The sequence below is a fragment of the Puma concolor genome, chromosome A2, assembly GCF_028749965.1.
Source record: "Puma concolor isolate L17-30 chromosome A2, mPumCon1.1.hap2, whole genome shotgun sequence".
NCBI classification, from domain to species: Eukaryota; Metazoa; Chordata; class Mammalia; order Carnivora; family Felidae; genus Puma; species Puma concolor.
In genome coordinates this window covers 141,890,742-141,910,870 of record NC_141668.1, presented here as the reverse complement: position 1 = coordinate 141,910,870, position 20,129 = coordinate 141,890,742, and the positions used below count along the sequence as shown (strand labels likewise).

General features: G+C 41.2%; 1 protein-coding gene across 8 annotated transcripts in view; it reads left to right on the top strand.

Moving 5' to 3' along the window:
- PTPRG (protein tyrosine phosphatase receptor type G) overlaps window positions 1–20,129 on the top strand; it is a 721,980-nt gene that overhangs the window by 669,412 nt on the left and 32,439 nt on the right. For all 8 annotated transcript variants that reach the window (XM_086697741.1, XM_086697739.1, XM_086697740.1 and 5 more), the window contains 4 exons: window positions 7,445–7,536; window positions 15,009–15,105; window positions 19,616–19,698; window positions 19,887–20,021. In XM_086697741.1, the coding sequence (XP_086553867.1) occupies window positions 7,445–7,536; window positions 15,009–15,105; window positions 19,616–19,698; window positions 19,887–20,021 (407 nt within the window). The remainder of the gene's footprint in view (window positions 1–7,444; window positions 7,537–15,008; window positions 15,106–19,615; window positions 19,699–19,886; window positions 20,022–20,129) is intronic.

Genomic DNA, 20,129 nt, shown 5'->3' with positions numbered 1-20,129 from the left:
GGGAAAGAGAGAATCCTAAGCAGGCTCCATGCTAAAAGCACAGAGCCCAACTCAGGGGCTCGACCCCATGAACCACGATCATGACCTGAGCCAAGATCAAGAGTCAGTCACTTAACCAACTCAACACCCATGTGCCCCAGAAGTGTTTTTGAAGTTATGTTCGTCACTACAGAAGTGTCATCAATTCTTTCATCAGGAAAATTTGGAATTATAGTGCCTATTCCATATATGATATTTGGGAAAAGTGGTTGGTTTGTTGGCCAGTTGGTTGGTTTTCCAGGTAGGCTGAACTCTTGTGCAGAATGAAAGGGGCGTTGACTCTTGGGGCGCCTGGGTGGCTGAGTCAGTTGAGTGTCCGTCCAGCTCTTGATTTTGGCTCAGGTCATGATCTCACTGGTCATGAGTTCAAACCCCACATTGGGCTCTGCACTGGTAGCTCAGAAACTGCTTGGGATTCTCTGTCTCCTCTCTCTCTCTCTGCACCTCCCCCACTCATGCTTGCTCTGACATGCACTTGTTCTCTCTCTCTCAAAAGTAAACTTTAAAAAAGGGGGGAAGCTTTGACTCAGTATTTTTTTTTTCACTAATTGTTTTCCAAAATCGAATGGTTCTCCATTGTCACCCTGGGAGAGTTAAGCATAATAGAATGCAGTAACTTAGCTGTCCGTCCTCTCAAAATGCTTTCTCAGGTAGTTATTTCTAAGACATTTTTAAGATACTAAAGTGGTCACACATTTCCATTAAGATCCATATTATCCTTAACCTCTGCAACTACTTTTAAAAATCTAGAGTTTCCGGGGCGCCTGGGTGGCGCAGTCGGTTAAGCGTCCGACTTCAGCCAGGTCACGATCTCGCGGTCCGTGAGTTCGAGCCCCGCGTCAGACTCTGGGCTGATGGCTCAGAGCCTGGAGCCTGTTTCCGATTCTGTGTCTCCCTCTCTCTCTGCCCCTCCCCCATTCATGCTCTGTCTCTCTCTGTCCCAAAAATAAATAAACATTGAAAAAAAAATTTTTTTAAATCTAGAGTTTCCAATATTGAGATACTCCTTTTAAATGACAAACTTCAATAATATTTTCATTGCAGCTATTGAAGTGTTACATACATACGTCATCTGTAAACTATTTCCACTGTATTGCATTATTCTTTTAGACTTTCTTTACATTATAGCTTTTTAAAATCAAAACTTAGTTCATTAAATTAACCTGATTAGAGAGAATGTTGTAAGGGCTTTTCCAATTCTGCATATTGTCAAGCACAAATGTCCTTAGAAATGCTTTTTTTCTGGAAATTAGAACATCCAACTTGCTAATAAGAGCATTAGAAAACAAAATGTTGCTGCTAACCAGTAGCTTGGAAATCCAGAAATGATTCATGCCTTTCCAGCAGTTAAAATACATCTTAATAATTTGAAGGTCACTTGCTACAGCAGGGTGCCAGCATATAAAGGGATTTTAAACATGCAGTTTAAAACCCTTGGGATTAAACCAACCTTGTTGGCATATTTTATTTATACAGAGATTATCTCCAAAGAAGATTCATTGGTCTTTTGACTATAATGAAGTCTTTTCTTTATTGACTTCATTGTGTCATAAATGAAAAGAGATTTCTTTTTATGGCAGGAAATAAAATGTTCCAATCTCTGCAACACTCCTTGCATCCAAAGAGTCTGATTTAGACAAAAATCTATTTGTTGTGCCCTAACTCGGAAACTAAAATCGCGGTAATGTTCCTTTATTTCATGTTTGCTTTATCTTCCTAAGTGGACACAGAGGTATTACCAAGTGCAGACAGAGACCTGAACTTGGCTTCTGGGAACTGAGAGCACAGACACAAGAAGGGACTGAGTTGTTCCTGAAATCCGGGACTGTGCACTAGAGAGGAGGTTGACAATCCTGTTGTGGGACTTGGGGGACCAAGGGTAAGGTCTGAGCAGGAGTGACTTGATCCAGTGACTCTGCTGGGGCTTTATAGGTTCTTCTTATAAATTTGCCAGAGGACAGATTGGGTTGGGATTTGCCATAGGGTTGCAGGAACTTGAATGGGTTAAACAAACTTCACAGAGATTGGTGGCAGAGTAGGTGACTTAAGGCCCTCTGGAATGTTCATTGTAATTCTTTATGTACCCACACCCTGCCAGTACGGTATTTTCTAAAATAGACGTTAAGCCAGTTGACCCCAGCACTGAGCATCTTGGCAGGAAGGTAAACACTACAACACTTTTTTTTTTTTTTTTTTACTTGACATCATCAAGGTGACCAGAATATTAGTGTGAATTCTCCAGGTTTACGGAAGCTTATTCTTCAAGCCAAAGTGTATCATTTCATTCGTTATAAGTCAAAGTTTCTTTAAAATGCATTATTGTGGTTTTCTGCCCTCTAGCCGTGTACGTTCAATTGAAGGTCGAGAGACTTGAAATAAGGTAGAAGAGATGAGACTGTGGAGTTGGCCTGGGCCCCACCAGTTGATAATGACAGTGGACATTGGCCAAGCTCTTTGGTCTCTTGTAGTCAGTTTGCCTGTCTATAAAATGGGTAATCACCCCCCGAAATTATAGGGCTGTGCATATAAAGCAATTAGCACCCGACAATAAATGAGTTACAAAGCATTTAGTAAATGCCAAGCACTCATCTGCTTTTTGTAACACTATGAGTTAGGTAGTTATTCGCATTTCACAGATGAGGAAAAAGAACCGCAGAGAGTTTGAAGTCCCACCACCAGGCCATCTTGCTCTGGCCACCATTTCCCCGAGGTGCCTGATACACACAGAATGCTTTCCATCATCAGTAACCGAGAAGAAGGACGCTACACAATCTTACCGAGTTACAGGCTAAATACCCTGCCACAGAGCTGCCTGACAGGCTGAGCCCTGTCTGCAGCACCTCCCTGTGGCTGATGTTCGGTTCAAGAACGGCCTTGGCTACTGACTTTCTTTCTTTTTTCAAAATGATTTACTTACTTGTGCGAAGACAGACAAGAAAGTGAAGTTTTTCCCCTTTTGTTTATCTGTTACTCCTGAAGAATAAGAGAAGGCAAAGTAAGATTATGAAAGTAGCTTAGAACCATACACCAATGTATGGGTGATTTCCCACTAATGGCTCCAAAGATGCAAGTACAACAGAGACATAACTAGATTTGGAAGTAGCCTCTCTCTGTGTTCCGTGTGTTCTTTGTTCCTTACAGTGTTGTATTCAAGGTCAACAGTCTTGAGTCTTCCAACGCTCTGCTTTGGGTACCTACAAACCAGAGACCAATTCCAGGCTTCCTCAGAAGTGGTACATGAGGATGTTTCGTTGTGGACTGCCGAAAATAAAAGGTCTCTTGTATATGAAGTTTAATTCCAGCCACCAAAGGCCGAAATCTTGGAACAAAGTATAAATAGTAATATCGCATAACAATCTCACCCTTAAGGTGCTGATTCTCAGCTGACTATACCAAGCACTTTATAACAGGATGATTTAATGATAAAAGCAGTACTCTCATTTTTGCTGAATTTAAATCTTCGCTATATGAAAATTCTATAAGTAAATAGGAGAAGGGGAAAAAAGGGAAGCAAACCACAAGAGACTTTTTTTTTTTTTTTTTTTTAAGTTTATTTCTTTGGAGAGAAGGAGAGAGAGGGAGAATCCCAAGCAGGCTCTTTGCTGTCAGGGCAAAGTCCACACGGGGCTTGATCTCACAAACCATGAGAACCTGAACCAAAATCAAGAGTCAGATGCTTAACCAACTAAGCCACCCAGGTGCCCCAACAGACTGTTAACTATAGAGAACAAACCGAAGGTTGACGGAGGGAGGTGGGCAAGGCCTGAGCTAGGTGTATGATGGATATTTAGGAGGGCACTTGCGTGTTACAGGTGAGTGATGAATCACTAAATTCTCCTCCTGAGGCCAATATCACCCTATATGTTAACTAACTGGAACTTAAAAACTTGAAACAAAAAACGCTGGCACAAAATTTAAACATAACATTTTATCCAAGGGACTCTAATTAAACCAAGATACTCGGTTTAACTCCTTGTTCTTCCTTGAAATCGGAGAATGTAGACAAGTTATGTATCACAGCACGTAGGAGAAAGAGCTTTGCATTCATTGCACCAGGGTTCAGATCTCAGCTCTGCCTACTGAGTTATCGGTCGCTTTGGACATGTTGCTTCCGTTACCTCCTGTGTAACATGAGGATAACAATGCCCCCTTCACGTAGTTCTGGTAAAGATAAATGTACCGAAAGCGTTTAGCACAGTCCCTGGTAACCAGTCTAGGGCTTAATAAACGGTGATTCTGTTCTCATTATACCCACTCTATCTTGAGACCGTTTCATTATATATCCTAACAATCTCCCATCTAACCTGGAGGTCAAACCTCTTCCCTTTGATGCCAGCTCATAGTTTTCTTTATCAGCACTACGTCGGTAACCTTTATTTTTGCCTGAGTCATCAAACCCCTCCCTTTTATGGCACTTGGAGTCTTCACCATGTAATTACATGCTGTTCTTGCCCGCACCTGCTTACGTTCATTGCTTCTCCAACACAAATGTGCCCTTGGGCAGAGACCATCTCCCTAATGTCCGGATGCGTCCTGGGTGCTCAGGAAATGCCTCCTCCAGTGGTTTCCCATTCACTCGGCCCATATACACAGACAGCAGCCATTCTCTCTTGACCTTGGATCCGCGACCCGCTTCCCCTGCCATGGTCCAGCTTTTAGTTAATCTTTCTGAGCTTATTTTCCCAACTGTGAGATGAGTAGGAAAATAGCCTCTATCTCCCAGGGTTGTTGAGAGGATTTGAGTACATGTTAATGCACCTAAAGGGCATAGAGAAGTGCCTCGTCCATAGTTAGTGCTGCTAATGTCCTCTGCGTTCAGCAACGGAACATACTTCGGTGAAAAAGCATCTTTCATATGGATGACCTCTAACACCACAGGGTTTTTCCAGATAAAAGCTGAGATCAGGTCTATGCTGCTGTCCTAATTGCTTGGCCTTCTGCTAGTTACGGTAATTTTCTAATTATCTGGTTCTTGCTGAGAGAAATTTAAGAGGAAAACTATTAGGACTTTGAATTAGTCATAGCCTTATATTCATCGTAATATTGACAAAAAAAGATTTATGACCCTTCAGCTTCATGTACCTTGATTGAAAGACAAATACCATGTTACCTGGGTAGCTGGTGGTGGTCTGTGCTGAGCGTGTGTGGGTGTGTGTGTGCACGCGCGTGCCTGTTGGTAGTTTCATGACGTTACTGGTGGTGCCTGGAAATGCAGAGGGGTGTGGTTACACTTCTTGGATGAAGAAGCTAATTGGAGACACTAGTGAGTCATATATTTCCATGATTATCATACTGAGCTCTGCTGGATTTCTCCTGCTCTAGCCACGGGGGATAGCAGGCAGACTGATTTCTGAGCACGTATGGCATTAGCTTGAATACTATACCTGAGCAATTGGCAGAAAAGAAAAAAATGATAGTTACCCTAAAAGCATTTTTTTTTTTAATGACTTGAGGTGGGCTTTGGCCTTTGAAATGCCGTGGGTTTTGCCCTTTTTTGTTTTTTGACTCTGCAGAGTAAAATAGCTCTAAAGCTGACCTGTTGTTTTTTCTTTCTTTAAACTACAGTCCCTGTGCACCGTAAATTTATTGGAATTCTAAAATTCTAAGCTATCATGGAATAAATGTTGCCCTCAGCCTATTTATGCCTGTTAATGATGTCCCCCTCGGAAAGGGGTGTCTTTGGGTTTCTAAATAAAGTGGAAGGCTGCATTCTATAGTGTTCGCAGGGTTACGTTGTATCTCATGTTGCTGGTTTTGCCCCTTGTCCAAAGGTGAGTGTCTTTGGGTTAATCTTCTCGAGACTCCGGTTTTGTACATATTAACCCTTCAGCCTCAGCTTAATTTCTCTGCCACTTGATCTTAATTGTAGAATTTGCTTACTCCTACTAAACATTTGAAGGGAAGTCAGTCAGATAATTTTGGAAATTTTTCTTGAACTGTGCATTCTGCTCAATATTCTGGAGAAACGTTTTGGCTCTGCTTACTTTGTTAATGCTGGTTACATCATTATGGGAGCTATAGATTTCTTGGGCGTGCAAAATGATTGCATATTCATGAACATCTTCAATCCTGAAATATTTGTAAATAACTTGGCAATTTTTTTCATAAGGTGGCCTATTAAAATGATTAGGTCTTTAATTGTTCACACAGAAAGAATTTGTGCTTACAGAGCACCACCTATTTGATAAATAACGTTTCTATGCGAAGCAATTTGGATTATGAACATATAAGTCACCTTCCTTAAACAAAGTATAAGAGATGCTATTTTCCACTTAAGAATGATTCAAGTTTGAAAATGTCAATAGATGCAAAAAGCCACCCTGGAGCTTTGCTCTCTCGAAAGAAAGTAGAGAAGGAATGACATAGTCAATGTTAACTGTCACCAGATGAAGAGAAATCAGATTGTCAGGCCTGGATCTATAACATTCTTGCCAAAGTAGGACCTCATTTACACATACAGATCTTCATACCCTTTGCTAAGAAAAGCATCTGTGGCAGTTTAGATGTTTGTGCGTTTGCCAAAGATCTTTCACTCTGAATAAAGTAAATGTCATGTCTGTTGTTTATCTCAAATTCAGCAGAGTATTTTTAAAAGGAAATATTTGCGGGGGAGGGTCGAGGGAAGGAGGTTGGGGAGCTCCAGTTAGCGGGGTGTGGCAGTTTTACGGCCAGTACTCAAGTATCAGGCTGGATCTGGACAAAGCAGCTTAAAACACACTTTGGGCTCATATAGCCGAAAGCATCCCTCTGAAGTGACAACGTTGCAATAAATTGGAAAGTGGAGTCTTCCTGAATCTCTACCTAGTCTGTCAACACCCAAAAAATCCAGTTAATTCAGTCAAACTGATTATTTGGCATCGTGTAGACACAGCTGTCTTGAACTCAAATTTTGAACATTTAAACGTAGATGGCATTGTACCCGAAGCCAGCTGGTACAATGGCATCGATCTGTAATTGTGTATAAAGATTGCTTCGACTTGAGAGATGCTCCAAGTTCAAGCTGGACCCCACTGCAGAGCAATTTTTGAGAAATCTTAGGTTGTGATAAAATTTCTTGACAAATGAGGTACCTTAGGTAGGTTCAGACTTTCAGTTGAGAGTATGATGCGGTCATTTAACTATGTAAATTGCCTAAAACATTAAAAAAAAAAAAAAAAGTAATTCCCTACATACTTGAAAAGGAAACAAACCTGTATTTAACCTTGCTTCTCGACATTCAAAACCATAATGAGATAGAAATGTAAGATACATCCTGAGACTCTTCTTGAGGACCTCTACTTCAGGTGACCGAATTACAGCCCTCTTTGCAAAAGTCAAATGTTTGTCTTTAATAATCCCTTGTCCGTGTTACTTGTTTTATTGAAGTGTATTCTGTGTGACTCTGAATATCATTTTATCCCCACAGATGACATGGAAGCCATTCCTGTCAAACAGTTTGTTAAACACATCGGTGAGCTGTATTCTAATAACCAGCATGGGTTCTCCGAGGATTTTGAGGTAGGTTTCGAGACTGAAAAGTAACTTCCGGAGACCCAACCCTTACTGTGTGAGGCTTGTTAGAAACTCGAGCTGAGTTCATTCTGGCATAACAAAACAATAGTGGGGAAAGTGGAGACCGGTTTTCTGCTGCTGCTGCTGCTTTTCTGCGTCACGCTTACAACTGTGACAAGCACTCTCATCCCAGTAAACATTAGGCGAGAGGGAGTTGGTCACCCATGTCCTGAACGTGCGTTTCTACGGAAGAGCGGACTCGGGGGTAGAGAGGAGGCAAGCGCCCCCCCCCCCCCCCCGGTCCTGTCTTCATCTTAATCCTGAGCGGGCCAGTAGTCCTCACGCCGAGGGTAGGGTCCGTGTCTCTGGGTGCACGAGGTGTTGAGGGGGCCGACTGCACGGTAGGTAGGGTGCTTCCTCATCCTCGGGCCAATCACCTCCTCTCCGATTCCCTGGGTCCCTCGCTTTTAACAGTGGCGCTCGCGTCTAGGACGGCCCCACGGTGGAAAGAGGTGAATGCTGAACGTCTGTGAAAGCGCCGGGTGAACCGTGAAGCCCGTGCGGAGGTTGATGGTTGTCGTTCTCGCGACTGTCACTCCCTGGAGAGAAGACACGGGTTAACGCAGCCCTTGTGATTCTAAGAACTGTTGTGCGGGGAGCAAGGTAGAGCGCGGCGCGCACCGCCCTGCCAGCTCCGGGTTCCGTGCCAGTTCAGCAGTGACAGGGCGTCAATGAGGAGCTATTAAACAGACTGCCCTTTTCTTCACCGAGGCGCTTAACTAAGGCACATCTCTGGCAGCAAGAGTTGTGCCAAGGGGGCCAAGTTTTCGTGGCAGCTCAGCTGTCTTCTAGCTTTGTGGGTGAGTCGGTTCCTTTCTCTGTCTCATTCTTCCTTTAAAACGGAAACGATGATGATGATGCTTTACGGCCCATCTCTTTTCCCAAAATGGGTGATGGGGATTAAATGATGTGATGGAAAGGACGCACAATGAGAAATAAACACAGGACCCAAAGCCCCTGTCTCCGTGCAAGGCCAGAGTCCCCAGAGGCCATCATAAAGGCAGTTATACTGACAACTATTTCTCTTGGTTTTTTGTTTTGTTGTGTTGTGTTTTTCTGAGCAAAACCGAAGCAAAGGTAGTAGAGAGAAGGGACCCTCTGATTTATTCGTCAAAGTCCTGTGTATCATGGAACAGACAAAAATATGTCGAGTACTTAATGCGGCTGTTAGATGCTTACCAAAAAAGGTGCCTATTCAACTACAGAGAACATGGTTTAAAGTCAAACATTTTGTATTCATGAGGACAGCAAATGTGTGTGCTGTTGAAGTGATTTAGTTCAATTGACTGTTGGCTGGATGACTGAGCAAGAATATTGAGGCATTTAACAATGTTGATGGTATTCAGGACAAACATTTATCCTCTGGAGAACAGAATTTGATCAGGATGACCAAATGCAACTCCAGTTTCTCAATTATTTATGATTTGAGACCCCCAGTGCTATTCATCACAGCTGGTTTTGACACCATTTAATTATTCAAAATAATCAGCTACACCTCTATAAACTTGATCTGACTTAAAATGGGCTTTGCTGCATCACAGTCAAGCCTGTTAACAAATTCTGGGCATCTGCACCCTATTTCTGTCCTAAAACAAAACAAAACAAAAAAATCCACTCTGGCTGGAAGCTTTTGTCTCCTGTATTGAACTTTATAGCTTAAATCTTATTAGCTGGTGGTTAAGGGAGGGGCCCAAAAGGGCAGGGACAGGGGAGGCATTGTTCTGCCCTTGTCCCTTCACAATCCCTCCTGGTTCGAATGGTTTAAAATCAGGGCTATTCAGAATAGGAAGATTATCCTTTCTTCTGAAAAGAACAATAAGGCAGCGACATAATGGGAGGAATGAGACAGGAAAACTTGTTAATCTACCGTCCTCTTCGAATTGAGGGAGATTTTGAACTATTTTAGAACAGTGGTAGTCCTTTTTGGCTGCTCTGCTAAAAAGGACAACTGGTAACAGGCTATTTAAGAAATTATTAAGGCTGTTTTACAAGTGAGATAGTAAAAGACTGTAAAAGAAGGTCAGGAAAAGAGATTTTGTGCAATTAAAAAAAAAAAAAAAAACAAAACAACTGGGGCACCTGGCTGGCTCTGTCAGTGGAGAGTATATGACTCTTGATCTTGTAGGTTTGAGCTGCACAATGGGTCTACACCCATTACTTAAAAAATTACTTTAATTTTTAATTTAAAAATTACTTTAATTTAATTTAAAAAAAGATTACTTAAAAAAAAAAAAAATCCTGGGGCACCTGGGCGGCTCAGTCAGTTAAGCCTCGACTTAGGTCATGATCTCACAGTTCATGAGTTCAGGCCCCGCATCGGGTCTGTGCTGACAGCTCGGAGCCTGCTTCAGGTTCTGTCTCCCTCTCTCTCTGCCCCTCCCCCACTGATGCTCTGTCTTTCTCTCTCTCTCAAAGATGAGTAAACATTAAAAATAAATCTTTTTAAAAAGCCAAAACAGCACCCTCATTATGATAGGAGACTAAAAAAGTCAACCCCAGATTTCCACATCTTTTTAAGTGGAATAACGGTGGCCGGCATTTTCTTAGCACTGCACTTGGATTATTTCACTCGTTTCTCAGAACTGCCCCTCGTAGAGGTACTATTCTATTGTCCCCATTTTACAAATGAGGAAACTTTACCCATAGGAAAACTGAGGCTTTGAGTGGCTCAGATGTGAAATGGCAGAAGTTAGGTTTTAGGACCAGGATATGTGACTCAAGCCCACATGTTTTACCTCAATGCTCTCCAGACTCATTAAGTAGTATCCTATGGTGACCTGGAGTCAGAAGGAGAAAAAATCAAGACTACCAGTGACTGTCTAAAACTGATCATGCAGCTGATAAGCCAACAATTGTCTTGGCAGAAAAAAAAAAAAGGGGGGGGGGCAGGGGAAGGCAGGAGAGGAAACCACCAAAATAAGGAATCCCCCCATTAAAAATACTGGGAGCCCATTACATGGTCTTTATGGTCCAGAGCCTACCAGATAGCTGAGAATCTGACTTAGAAAATTTTATACAGCATCTGAATAGAGGCCTAAAGTTAGTCAAAGAACTAACCTGAAAATTATAAATACCACTTAACAATTGATGTGTGGCTATTAAGAGAGCAAACAATTCATCTGACAGTTAATTCATGACAACCTTTTATTCTGTGGACATAACATAAAGCACAGAGGTAAATTTGAGACCTTGCCCTCTAGGAGTTTCACCTCCTGGTGGCAGTGGAGACCAGGGTGGGCAAAGCAAAATAAGTGATAATACTGACAAAGTTCTGGATGGAAGAGGGCAAAGAAGAAGAAAAGCTTCCATGAATTTTTTTATTATTTCACCAGAATTTCTATTTGCCCCATCTTGTTTAAAAATCTTGGACGGAAATGAAAAAAAAAAAATGGTGAATAGCTGTCCTTTTTTCAGAATTTTGCTGCTTGGAGGAGAATGAGAAAAACAATTCCCCGGTAATTTTGAGTCTTTGTCTAGAGGTGATGCAGCAAGCATTTTGTCCTTGTCAGATAAATTTTGGAGACTGTTAAAAGCTGGCAACATTATACCTCTAGCAGATTTTGCAGTCACTGGAAATAACATCAATCCTTCTCTCAGGATGGCGTTCGATGCCTCTGTTCCCTTGGCTACCTGCGTTGACTTCAACCTCACTCTTCCCCAGCCTCCACAGTCCTAATCCAGGAGGCTTCCAAAGGCGCAGTGCTAGCATTATCTTTCAAACGGAGTGAGCTCTGAGGCTGTGTGGGTTGACAGAATTAATAGGCAGGGGTCGGGAGCATCACGAGGGAAAGGCTGAGTGCAGAGATGAGGCCAGAGGTCCAATACCCCTTGACAAGATCCTTTGGGGGAATTACCTCTATTACCATGAACTCCGGCTGAGCTAAATTTGGGCGGGTTGCTCATCTTAAATCAGGAGAACAAAGCTTTGTCCACCTGAGCCCGTGCACTCGAGGGATCAGTGGCCACAATCACTTTATGTAAGATGCAGCGTTCCGATGTTGCCAGTGACACGTAAGAGGGCATCGCCAGATAGAGGGGTGGATGCTCCATGAGGCTGCGGCCTGCAAAATGGCAGAAGCCTGTGACAGAACGCCACTTAAGGTCTGAAAGGTCTTTAAAACATTTCTAAACCCTTAGCAAGAAGAAAACCATAGTTGCGTTGAGGTTTTTGTGAAGGGTGAGGAGAGAGGGAATTAGCCCAATTCACAAATAGTGTGCACAAGGTCATTTTATTTTATAGATCTGCAGGATAATAGGTGCTGTGATAAAAATGGGTGGTTTTTCTGGAAGGGTTAGGCAGTCACTGTATATAAAGACAGATGGATTCAGACCAGGGGTGAGCAGGACAGGCATTCTTGCCAAGGCAGATGGCAGTGAAGCAAAGAGCAGGAGATCCTACGGTCTTGTCAAAGGGCACAGAGGTAAAACTGTCCGGAAGGAGAAGGGAGCTGGTGGAAGATGGCAGATCTGGGCTGGGATCGTGAAAGCCTGGCTAAGGAATCCGGGATCTATCCAGAGATTTCCGAGTAAGAGAATAACAAAGTCCAGGCAGCACAGGAAGAAATTTGGCATGGCAGCTTTTTGTAGCCTGAGAGGCAGGAAGATGGCATGTCACCGGTATCCAACGAGGGCCAGCTCTGTGCCGGACACTAGGCAAGCACCAGACTGTAGCAATGACCTAAAGTAATCAGTCTTCCGTGGCCCCTGTCCCTAATACAACTGTAGGCTGTCTGAACTCCCACACCAAGAATGTTCTGTATACTCGGGCCTCACACTTGGTCACCTGGTCCAAAATGTGTTCTTCTCGGCTTTCTTTGTGAAGCTGAATAATCTGGAAGATTTCCAGATGGATTTTTATTCTGTCAGTTTCAAATTGAGCCATAGAATGGTAGGGCAGTAGGTCTCCATGTGCCTTTTCAGTAGCTTCTCACATCACTGACTCCAGGCAGCAGGAGATTTCCCCTGTTCTGTCTGTCAAGAATTCTGGATATGTCAACTTGGGGCGTTTTGTTTCAGTTTTACTTTATTTTTAAGTCTCTTGTTTTTACTCGGCTTTCTTCTGTGGTGGTGTGCCTGTCGATACTCAGAATATTCATTTTGAGAATTTCAACTCTGTTACATGGACAGGAAAATGCAAATAAGCTTAAATCTTAAAACTATATATCAGAGTGCCCAATAGGTAACTTTGCTATACACACTCCGTCAGCCAGTGTCTCTTCAAAGGGTTTTAACACCTATTAAAATCACATTAACTTTGGAATTCCAGTTCTGATGGGGAAAAGCCACTCCAGGATCAGATCATAGTATCAGCATCTAAATGAGCCACACAGTTCTGCAAGGAATTACAGATGGCGTTATTATCCACAAGACAAAATCAGAAGGCCTTAGGCACACCCCTCGGGTTCTAATAAAATCAGATTTAACATTATTTATGACTATTCTTTGTTTTCTGTCATTCACATAATTGGAAAAGTGAAATAGAGGCAATGGATCAGACCAGGGGTTTTAGATAACCGAGAGTTTCATTGGCGATATCGAATGACTGCTTTAAACAATGCAGACAGATGCTTCCAAGCAGTCGTGGTCAATTGCATTATGTTATAATAGAGGACCACACTAGGGTGGTCAGATCCACACACTGAGAGACAAAAAGCAATAAACCGAGTGAATCTCAAAGTGAATTAATGCTGTAATCTCTTATCACAAGATGTTTTAGCAACCCAGCCCGTGCCAAAAGTATGACCTTCAAAACCCAGAAACAGGGATGTCAACTTATTTCAGGGATTTCCGTATAGATTGAACTAATGTCTTCCAGAATACAAATCCATCTTCAAAGGCATTCTGTCCCTGGAACTACTGAAGAATAGACCTCAGGCTTTCAGGGCAATTCTAAGCGGCCAGTATCCCCAATACTTTGAGTATGGGTAGCACTGCTTAAGTGTTTGTAGATGTTTAAGATCTCAGACTCATCGCTTTGGGCCTATATTTTTTCTCATTTTAGAGAAAAGTACCAAAGCCTGGAGTCCCTTTAAACCAGCATTTGCAAAACCACAGATCATACACCATTTTAGAATAGAAAATAGCGGAGTTTATCACGTTTAGGAAGAGTAAGGAAAGGGTAAGAACTGCTGTGAAACACGCTTTCGCCAGAGAAGCGTGTGGCATTAGTGCCTCTGGGCTTTTTTTTTTTCTTAATGGACAACAGGGCAGGTCTACAATTAAAAAAAAAATTTGAATGTCCATCTGCCAAGAATCAGGAGTTCATGAGTATGGTCTCTTTGAATAGATAATGACCCCACTGTTTTTAGACTTTAAATTCTTGGATTAGAGTGAGTTAGTTCCTCCTTGGAAAGAAGAGAGGGACTCCTCACTGGGAAGTACTTTGTGAATCTAAAAGACAACCAGTTCCTTGTTTTCATTATGCCTCATGTAAATGCTATGGAAAACATCGATAATTGCTATGCATCTCCTTCATGGAAAAAAAAAAAAAAGTCTGCACGCTCCTAAACTCTGTTACATCTGTCACGTGTAAAACATTTCTCCTGATAATTTTCTGTCACTTGCTCCTGCTCTTTGCAACAGCTGTGCGCTGCTAATGACTTCCCTTATTAGTTAGCCCCAGTACTTTCTTGGGTTTGAACCGTACACTGTAGAAAACGTTGACTTTACAGCCATCGTGCAGGAGGCTAATGGATGATGTTTACCATACGTGGCTAAGGTCTTGAAGAGGTCCCTCTTCCACTGTTGCTTTTGTAAAGAAGGATAATGTAAATGAAACTAAGAGTTCACAAATAATTCAGCAAATCTGGATCTGTTTGAGCCACATAAGGACAGGTCACCAGGCTAATATAAATAGTGTCACTTCATGACGGAATATAATCAATTTGCACTCAGGCAGTTATAAAACAAGCTATGTGGCCTGTAAGCATTTTGCAAATGATGGTGGAGATTGTACCTCTGACTGGGAAATTGTTGTTCATCCTCTAAGACTGAGGTAAATGATCTGCCAGGAGCCTTTCTTTGTGCTCCTGCAACAGTATCTTCAGGCCTCTTTTCTGTGAATCACATTTGACTGTCTTTATCCTTTTGTGTGTGTTCCTCCCCCATCAGACTGGGACATACTCAAGAAGAGATCGTGTTTTGTAATCCCCCATGCCTAGGTCACCAGTTTGGAATGAAGTAGATGATTGATGAATTAGTAAAACATGAAATCCTTTTATCTTCTTCACATCCTTTGTACGTTTGTTATGAATACATCAATTATTTCTGAAGCTGAGTTTGGGGAGGTAATGGCAGCTATCCTAGGGAGTGAGTAAATACTTCATGCTTTGGGGTATATAGTTCTTTTCTTCCTATACCCTTGCTAGACATCTAAAGTGCGTCTAAAATCTTTGAAATCTTGATGTTTTTTTCACTAGGAAGTCCAACGCTGTACGGCCGATATGAACATCACTGCAGAACATTCCAATCATCCAGATAACAAGCACAAAAACAGATACATCAACATTTTAGCATGTAAGTAATAAACTTGAAACTATCTTCAGCTGTGAGGAAATTAAATCTTCATGCTGGGTAGAAGCCTAAAGCCAAGCAATCAGAATCAGGATGCCAAGAGAGAATTACACTCTCAAGTTAACCTCTCATTAGCCCATCTTCAACCGTGTCTAGGAAGAAGTGGGGACATTGACTGCCCCCTGAGTCTTTCCTTAAGCCGGCAGATCTCAGCTTGTGAGTAAGGTGATTGAAAAAAATGTTCCTTGCCTCACTGTTCTCACATGAAGTGATTGCACACCTGATGCTGGGAACCAAAGTTTGAATGTCCTGTGGCTATCCTGACACTGCTTTTAAGTGGCGAGGAGCCAGGGTTTTAAATACAAATAGGAATACTGAAAATTGAATCACATAAGTGAATGCCAAAGTTGTCTAAGACTAGGTAGTTGGTCTACACCGCAAGTGATAGAGTCACCATTCCTTGTGGCCCATGTGCTCAGTTCTCTATACCGTATTTCCAAGGTCAAGAGTACTCTGGTGGTTAGGGACACAAACGATCCGTCTTACAGAGCCTTATGGAATACGCTAGGAGCACAGGCTACTTCTGTGGCTCTAATGCTACTTCTGATAGTGGGGTTTGGGTCACTGGCAGATAATACATCCTTTGCTATTAAGGTCAGGGACACGCATGTTTATGGCTAACATACACTATGGTAAGGAACACATTCCATAGGCTTTTATAGTGCATTAAATTGAACCATTTAAATTTGAACACTACTGTAGATAAAGCTTTTTATAATGCTTTAGCGAGATAAAAATCACATACCATATGAAATTCACCCATTTAAAGTTAACTTATATTTAAATGGGAATTTAAATATAAACTGAATTTCAGTGGTTTTTAGTATATTCACAGTTGTACAGTCATCAGCACTAATGTTAGAACACTTTCAGCACCCCAACAAAAAACCCCATACCCATTAGCAGTCATTCCCAACTCCTCCTTTCCCCCCACCCCGACAAAAACACCTACTTTCTGTTTCTGTGTAGTTGCCAATTCCGGGCATTGGATGTAAATGGAATCCTAGACTCTGTGGCCTTTTGTGTCTGGTTTCTTCCACTTAGCATGACGTTTTCAAGATTCATCCATCTCGTAGCTTCTATCGGCACTCCATTCCTTTTTATGGCTGAAAAATACTCTGTGGTATGGATATGCCACATTGTGTTTATTCATTTGTCATTTGATGGACACTTGGGTTGTTTCTACTTTTTGGCTATTATGAATAATGCTGCTATGAACATTTGTGCAGACATATATTTTCAATTCTCTTGGATATATACTTAGGAGTAGAATAGCTAGGTCATATGGTAACTCTATGTTTAACATTTTGAAGAACTGCCATACTATCTTCCAAAGTGGCTATACCATTTTACATTCCCACCAGGAATATATGAGAGTTCCATTGTCCATATAATCTCATCAACACTGGCTACATATATATATTATATATGTATATATGCATATATGTGTGTGTGTATATATATATATATATATATGTATTACAAAATATATACATAATCCCTAATGATGACTAATGTTGAGCATCTTTTCATGTATTGGCCACCTGTGTATCTTCTTTGGGGAAATAACTTTTCAGATCCTTTGCACATTTTTTAAATAGGATTACTTATCTTTTTGCAGCTGATCCTGGATACAAGTCCATTGTATAGATAAATAGTACACAAATATTTTCTCCCATTCCGTGCATTGTCTTTACACTTTCTTGCTGGTGTCCTTTGAGGCAAAAATTATTTTAATTCTGGTGAAATACTAGTTTTCTTTTGTTGCCTGTGTTTTTGGTGTTCTATGTATGAAACCACAGCCTAAGCCAAGATCATGAAGATTTACACCTGTGTTTTTATCAAAGCCTTCTATGGCTTTAGCTCTTACATTTAGGTCTTTTATCCAAATGACTTTTACATATGATGCGAGGCAGGGTCCAAGTTTATTCTTCCGCATGTTGATAGCTGGTTGTCCTAGCACGCTTTGCAGATTGAATTGTCTTAGTGCCCCTATTGAAAATCAGCTGACCATAAATGTAGGAGTTTATTTCTAGACTGTCACTTCTCTTCCATTGATAGCTCTATCCTCAGGCCAGTATCAATTTGTCTTGATTGCAGACTTAGCTTTGAAGTCGATTTTGAATCTGGAAATGGTGAATGCTCCAACTTTGTTCTTCTTCAAGATTGTTTTAGTTTTTCTGGGTCCCATGTGTTTCCATATCAATTTTGGGATCGACTTTTATATTACTGCAAAAGGTGTAGCTGGGATTTTGGTAGGGATTGCGTTGAATCTGTGGATTACTCTTAACGTTGTCTTCCATCCATGAAGATGGGATGTCTTTCCATGTATTTATATCTTTTACTCTTTTCAGTGTTTTACATTTATAGTTTTCCTTTTGTTGTGCTTCTTTTGTTAAATTCATTTAAGTATTCTTTTTGATGCTGTGGCAAATGGGATTGTTTACTTAATTTTGAGACCTTGCAATTCTCATGTATAGAAATATAATCTTTTTAAAATATTGCTCATGTATCCCACAATCTTTGCTGAATTCATTTATCCTAATAGTTCTCCTTTGTGGACTCCTTAGAATTTTTATATACAAGATCTTATCATTTGCTATTACAGTTTCACTTCTAACTCTAGATAAAGTTTTTAAAGAACCACAAGTCATTTTTGAATCAGAGTACTGGTTTCACTTATGTGAGAGAATGAGGTAAACAGGACAACAAGGAAGAAGAATCAAACTGTGCTTTTCTCTCCCTTCTTTGAATGTATGGACTCTTGACAGTATTTGTTGGCCAACCCAGTAAAGGCTCATTTTGCTGAGATTATAAGGATTTGTCAATCAATATACCTTATTTCTAACCATGAAAGTCAGGCAGGGATATAGACACATGTGTGTCTTGAGTACGTCCACACATATCATTCTCTCCACCTTGACAGTCCTTACTTCTGGTGACCTCAGTTCTTGGCTACAAGTATGTGGCAGAAAAGAGGGAGGAAATCACAGCAGCTTCTGGGTGGTATGCCCAAGGGTCATGCTATTTCCTGGAAAGTTTACCACCTGTGCTTCGATGTGGTTGTACTTTGACCAGTTCATTTGTGGTTTCGCTTTCACAAATTCACATTAGATACAGTTTTATTTCCGTAGGTTCAGAAAGTTGGGTTCTGATGTTCATGACATTTTGTCAGATTCTGGGCACATAAATACCCATCATCTTGGTCTACCCCTATATTAAGGGCTAATTTAGCGTGGCAAAAAATGGGACAGAAATGTCATGAAACAACTAAACTTAATGAGCCAGAAACACAAAGTAGGAAAAGGCTTCTCTCACAGAGCCGTTACAACTCTTAGGTATATATGGATGCTACCATACCCCCTCCTATACTCCTCTATTTTCCCAAGGCTGTTGCCTTTCAGATTAAATATGAATTTTGCAACTTGGAATACGTGTTCTTGTCAGTCTGAAAAATATACAATATAGTGGTACCGAGCTAGGACATAGCCGTAGGTGTCCAGATAACTTGGGGGAAAATTTTCATTTGGAGCCTGTTTCTATCAGGCAGCCCCCGTGCCTATCAAATGTACTCGCAGCCTCCTGTCAGAACAACTGAAACAATTCACAGTTCCAAGGATGGAGAGTGCTTTCAAAAAGTGCTTGATATATAGTCTTGAGGTCATTAATGTCTAGGCTAACTAAACCACTCATTGGACTTGTTTTTGGAATAGCCTTTTATGATTAGGACTATAACCAGAAATGTAAACTTAACTTTTGCCCATTCTGTTCCTAGCTAGGGAAGATAAAATTATGACCTTCGCTTCATTTCATTGGCTGTCCTAAAAATTCAAGCTATATTTTGCTAGGTAACAAGAGGCATATAATCCATTCCCCTGTTTTGTGTTCAGAAGCTGAAGTTAAGTGGTTCCTAAAATCTGATTGCTGGCCAGATTGCTGCAATGAGATTACTTTTAGGAATAGCTCTGGGTTCCCTCGGTTACTTAGGTTCTGTTGGGGTGACAGGGACTCTGAATTTAGCAGAGGAATCTCCTGAAAATAGATATTTGGTGTTCTGGACCTAATAGAACAATATGCCTTTTTATATTTGTATCACTGGAAAAGAGGGCAATGGATAGTCAAAAGCCTCAGTTTTAAAATACAGGACAAGGAAATTTTGGAGGGTTACAACTTGAAATCATTTTACACGAACTAATAAGGACTCCAGTTTGCATTTCTTGGGCACTCACAGGTCAGAGCATGAGGTAGAAATGTCCCTGTGTTTTAAGATGGGTTTCAACGCTGTATCTTTGAAGTTTTACTTGTTGTTCTGGCCAAAGTTCTCTGGGGGCACTCTGGGAGATGCCGCACTGCCTGTTTGCCTTGTTCTCTGCTTTAGAATGCTGGTGGTTTTTGAATTACACATTTTGTTTTTGCTTTTTTTTTTTTCTTTTTCTTTTTTTGTCCTCTATAGATGATCACAGTAGGGTGAAGTTAAGACCTTTACCAGGAAAAGACTCTAAGCACAGCGACTACATTAATGCAAACTATGTCGATGTAAGTCAGAAATGTTTTTATAAACCTGCTTCTGATAATTGAAGAGTTGCCACAGAGACTGTTGAACGTGTTTTAATACTGCACAGAGCTTTTACTAAAACACAGCCTATTCAATCTGGAAGGCACTTGAATTATTAACTGGTGTGTGGTACCCTTGCATCTTACTTTGTGCTGTGTCATCTTTGAAGGGCTACAACAAAGCGAAAGCCTATATCGCCACCCAGGGACCTTTAAAGTCTACATTTGAAGATTTCTGGAGGATGATTTGGGAACAAAACACTGGAATCATTATCATGATTACGAACCTTGTGGAAAAAGGAAGAGTAAGAGCCTCTTGGCTTAATATCTTAAATCATGTACCTTCATTCAAAACCTATTTATGGAGTACCTGCCATAGGGTTAGGAGCTTGACCAGGTGTAAAGAGTTAAGG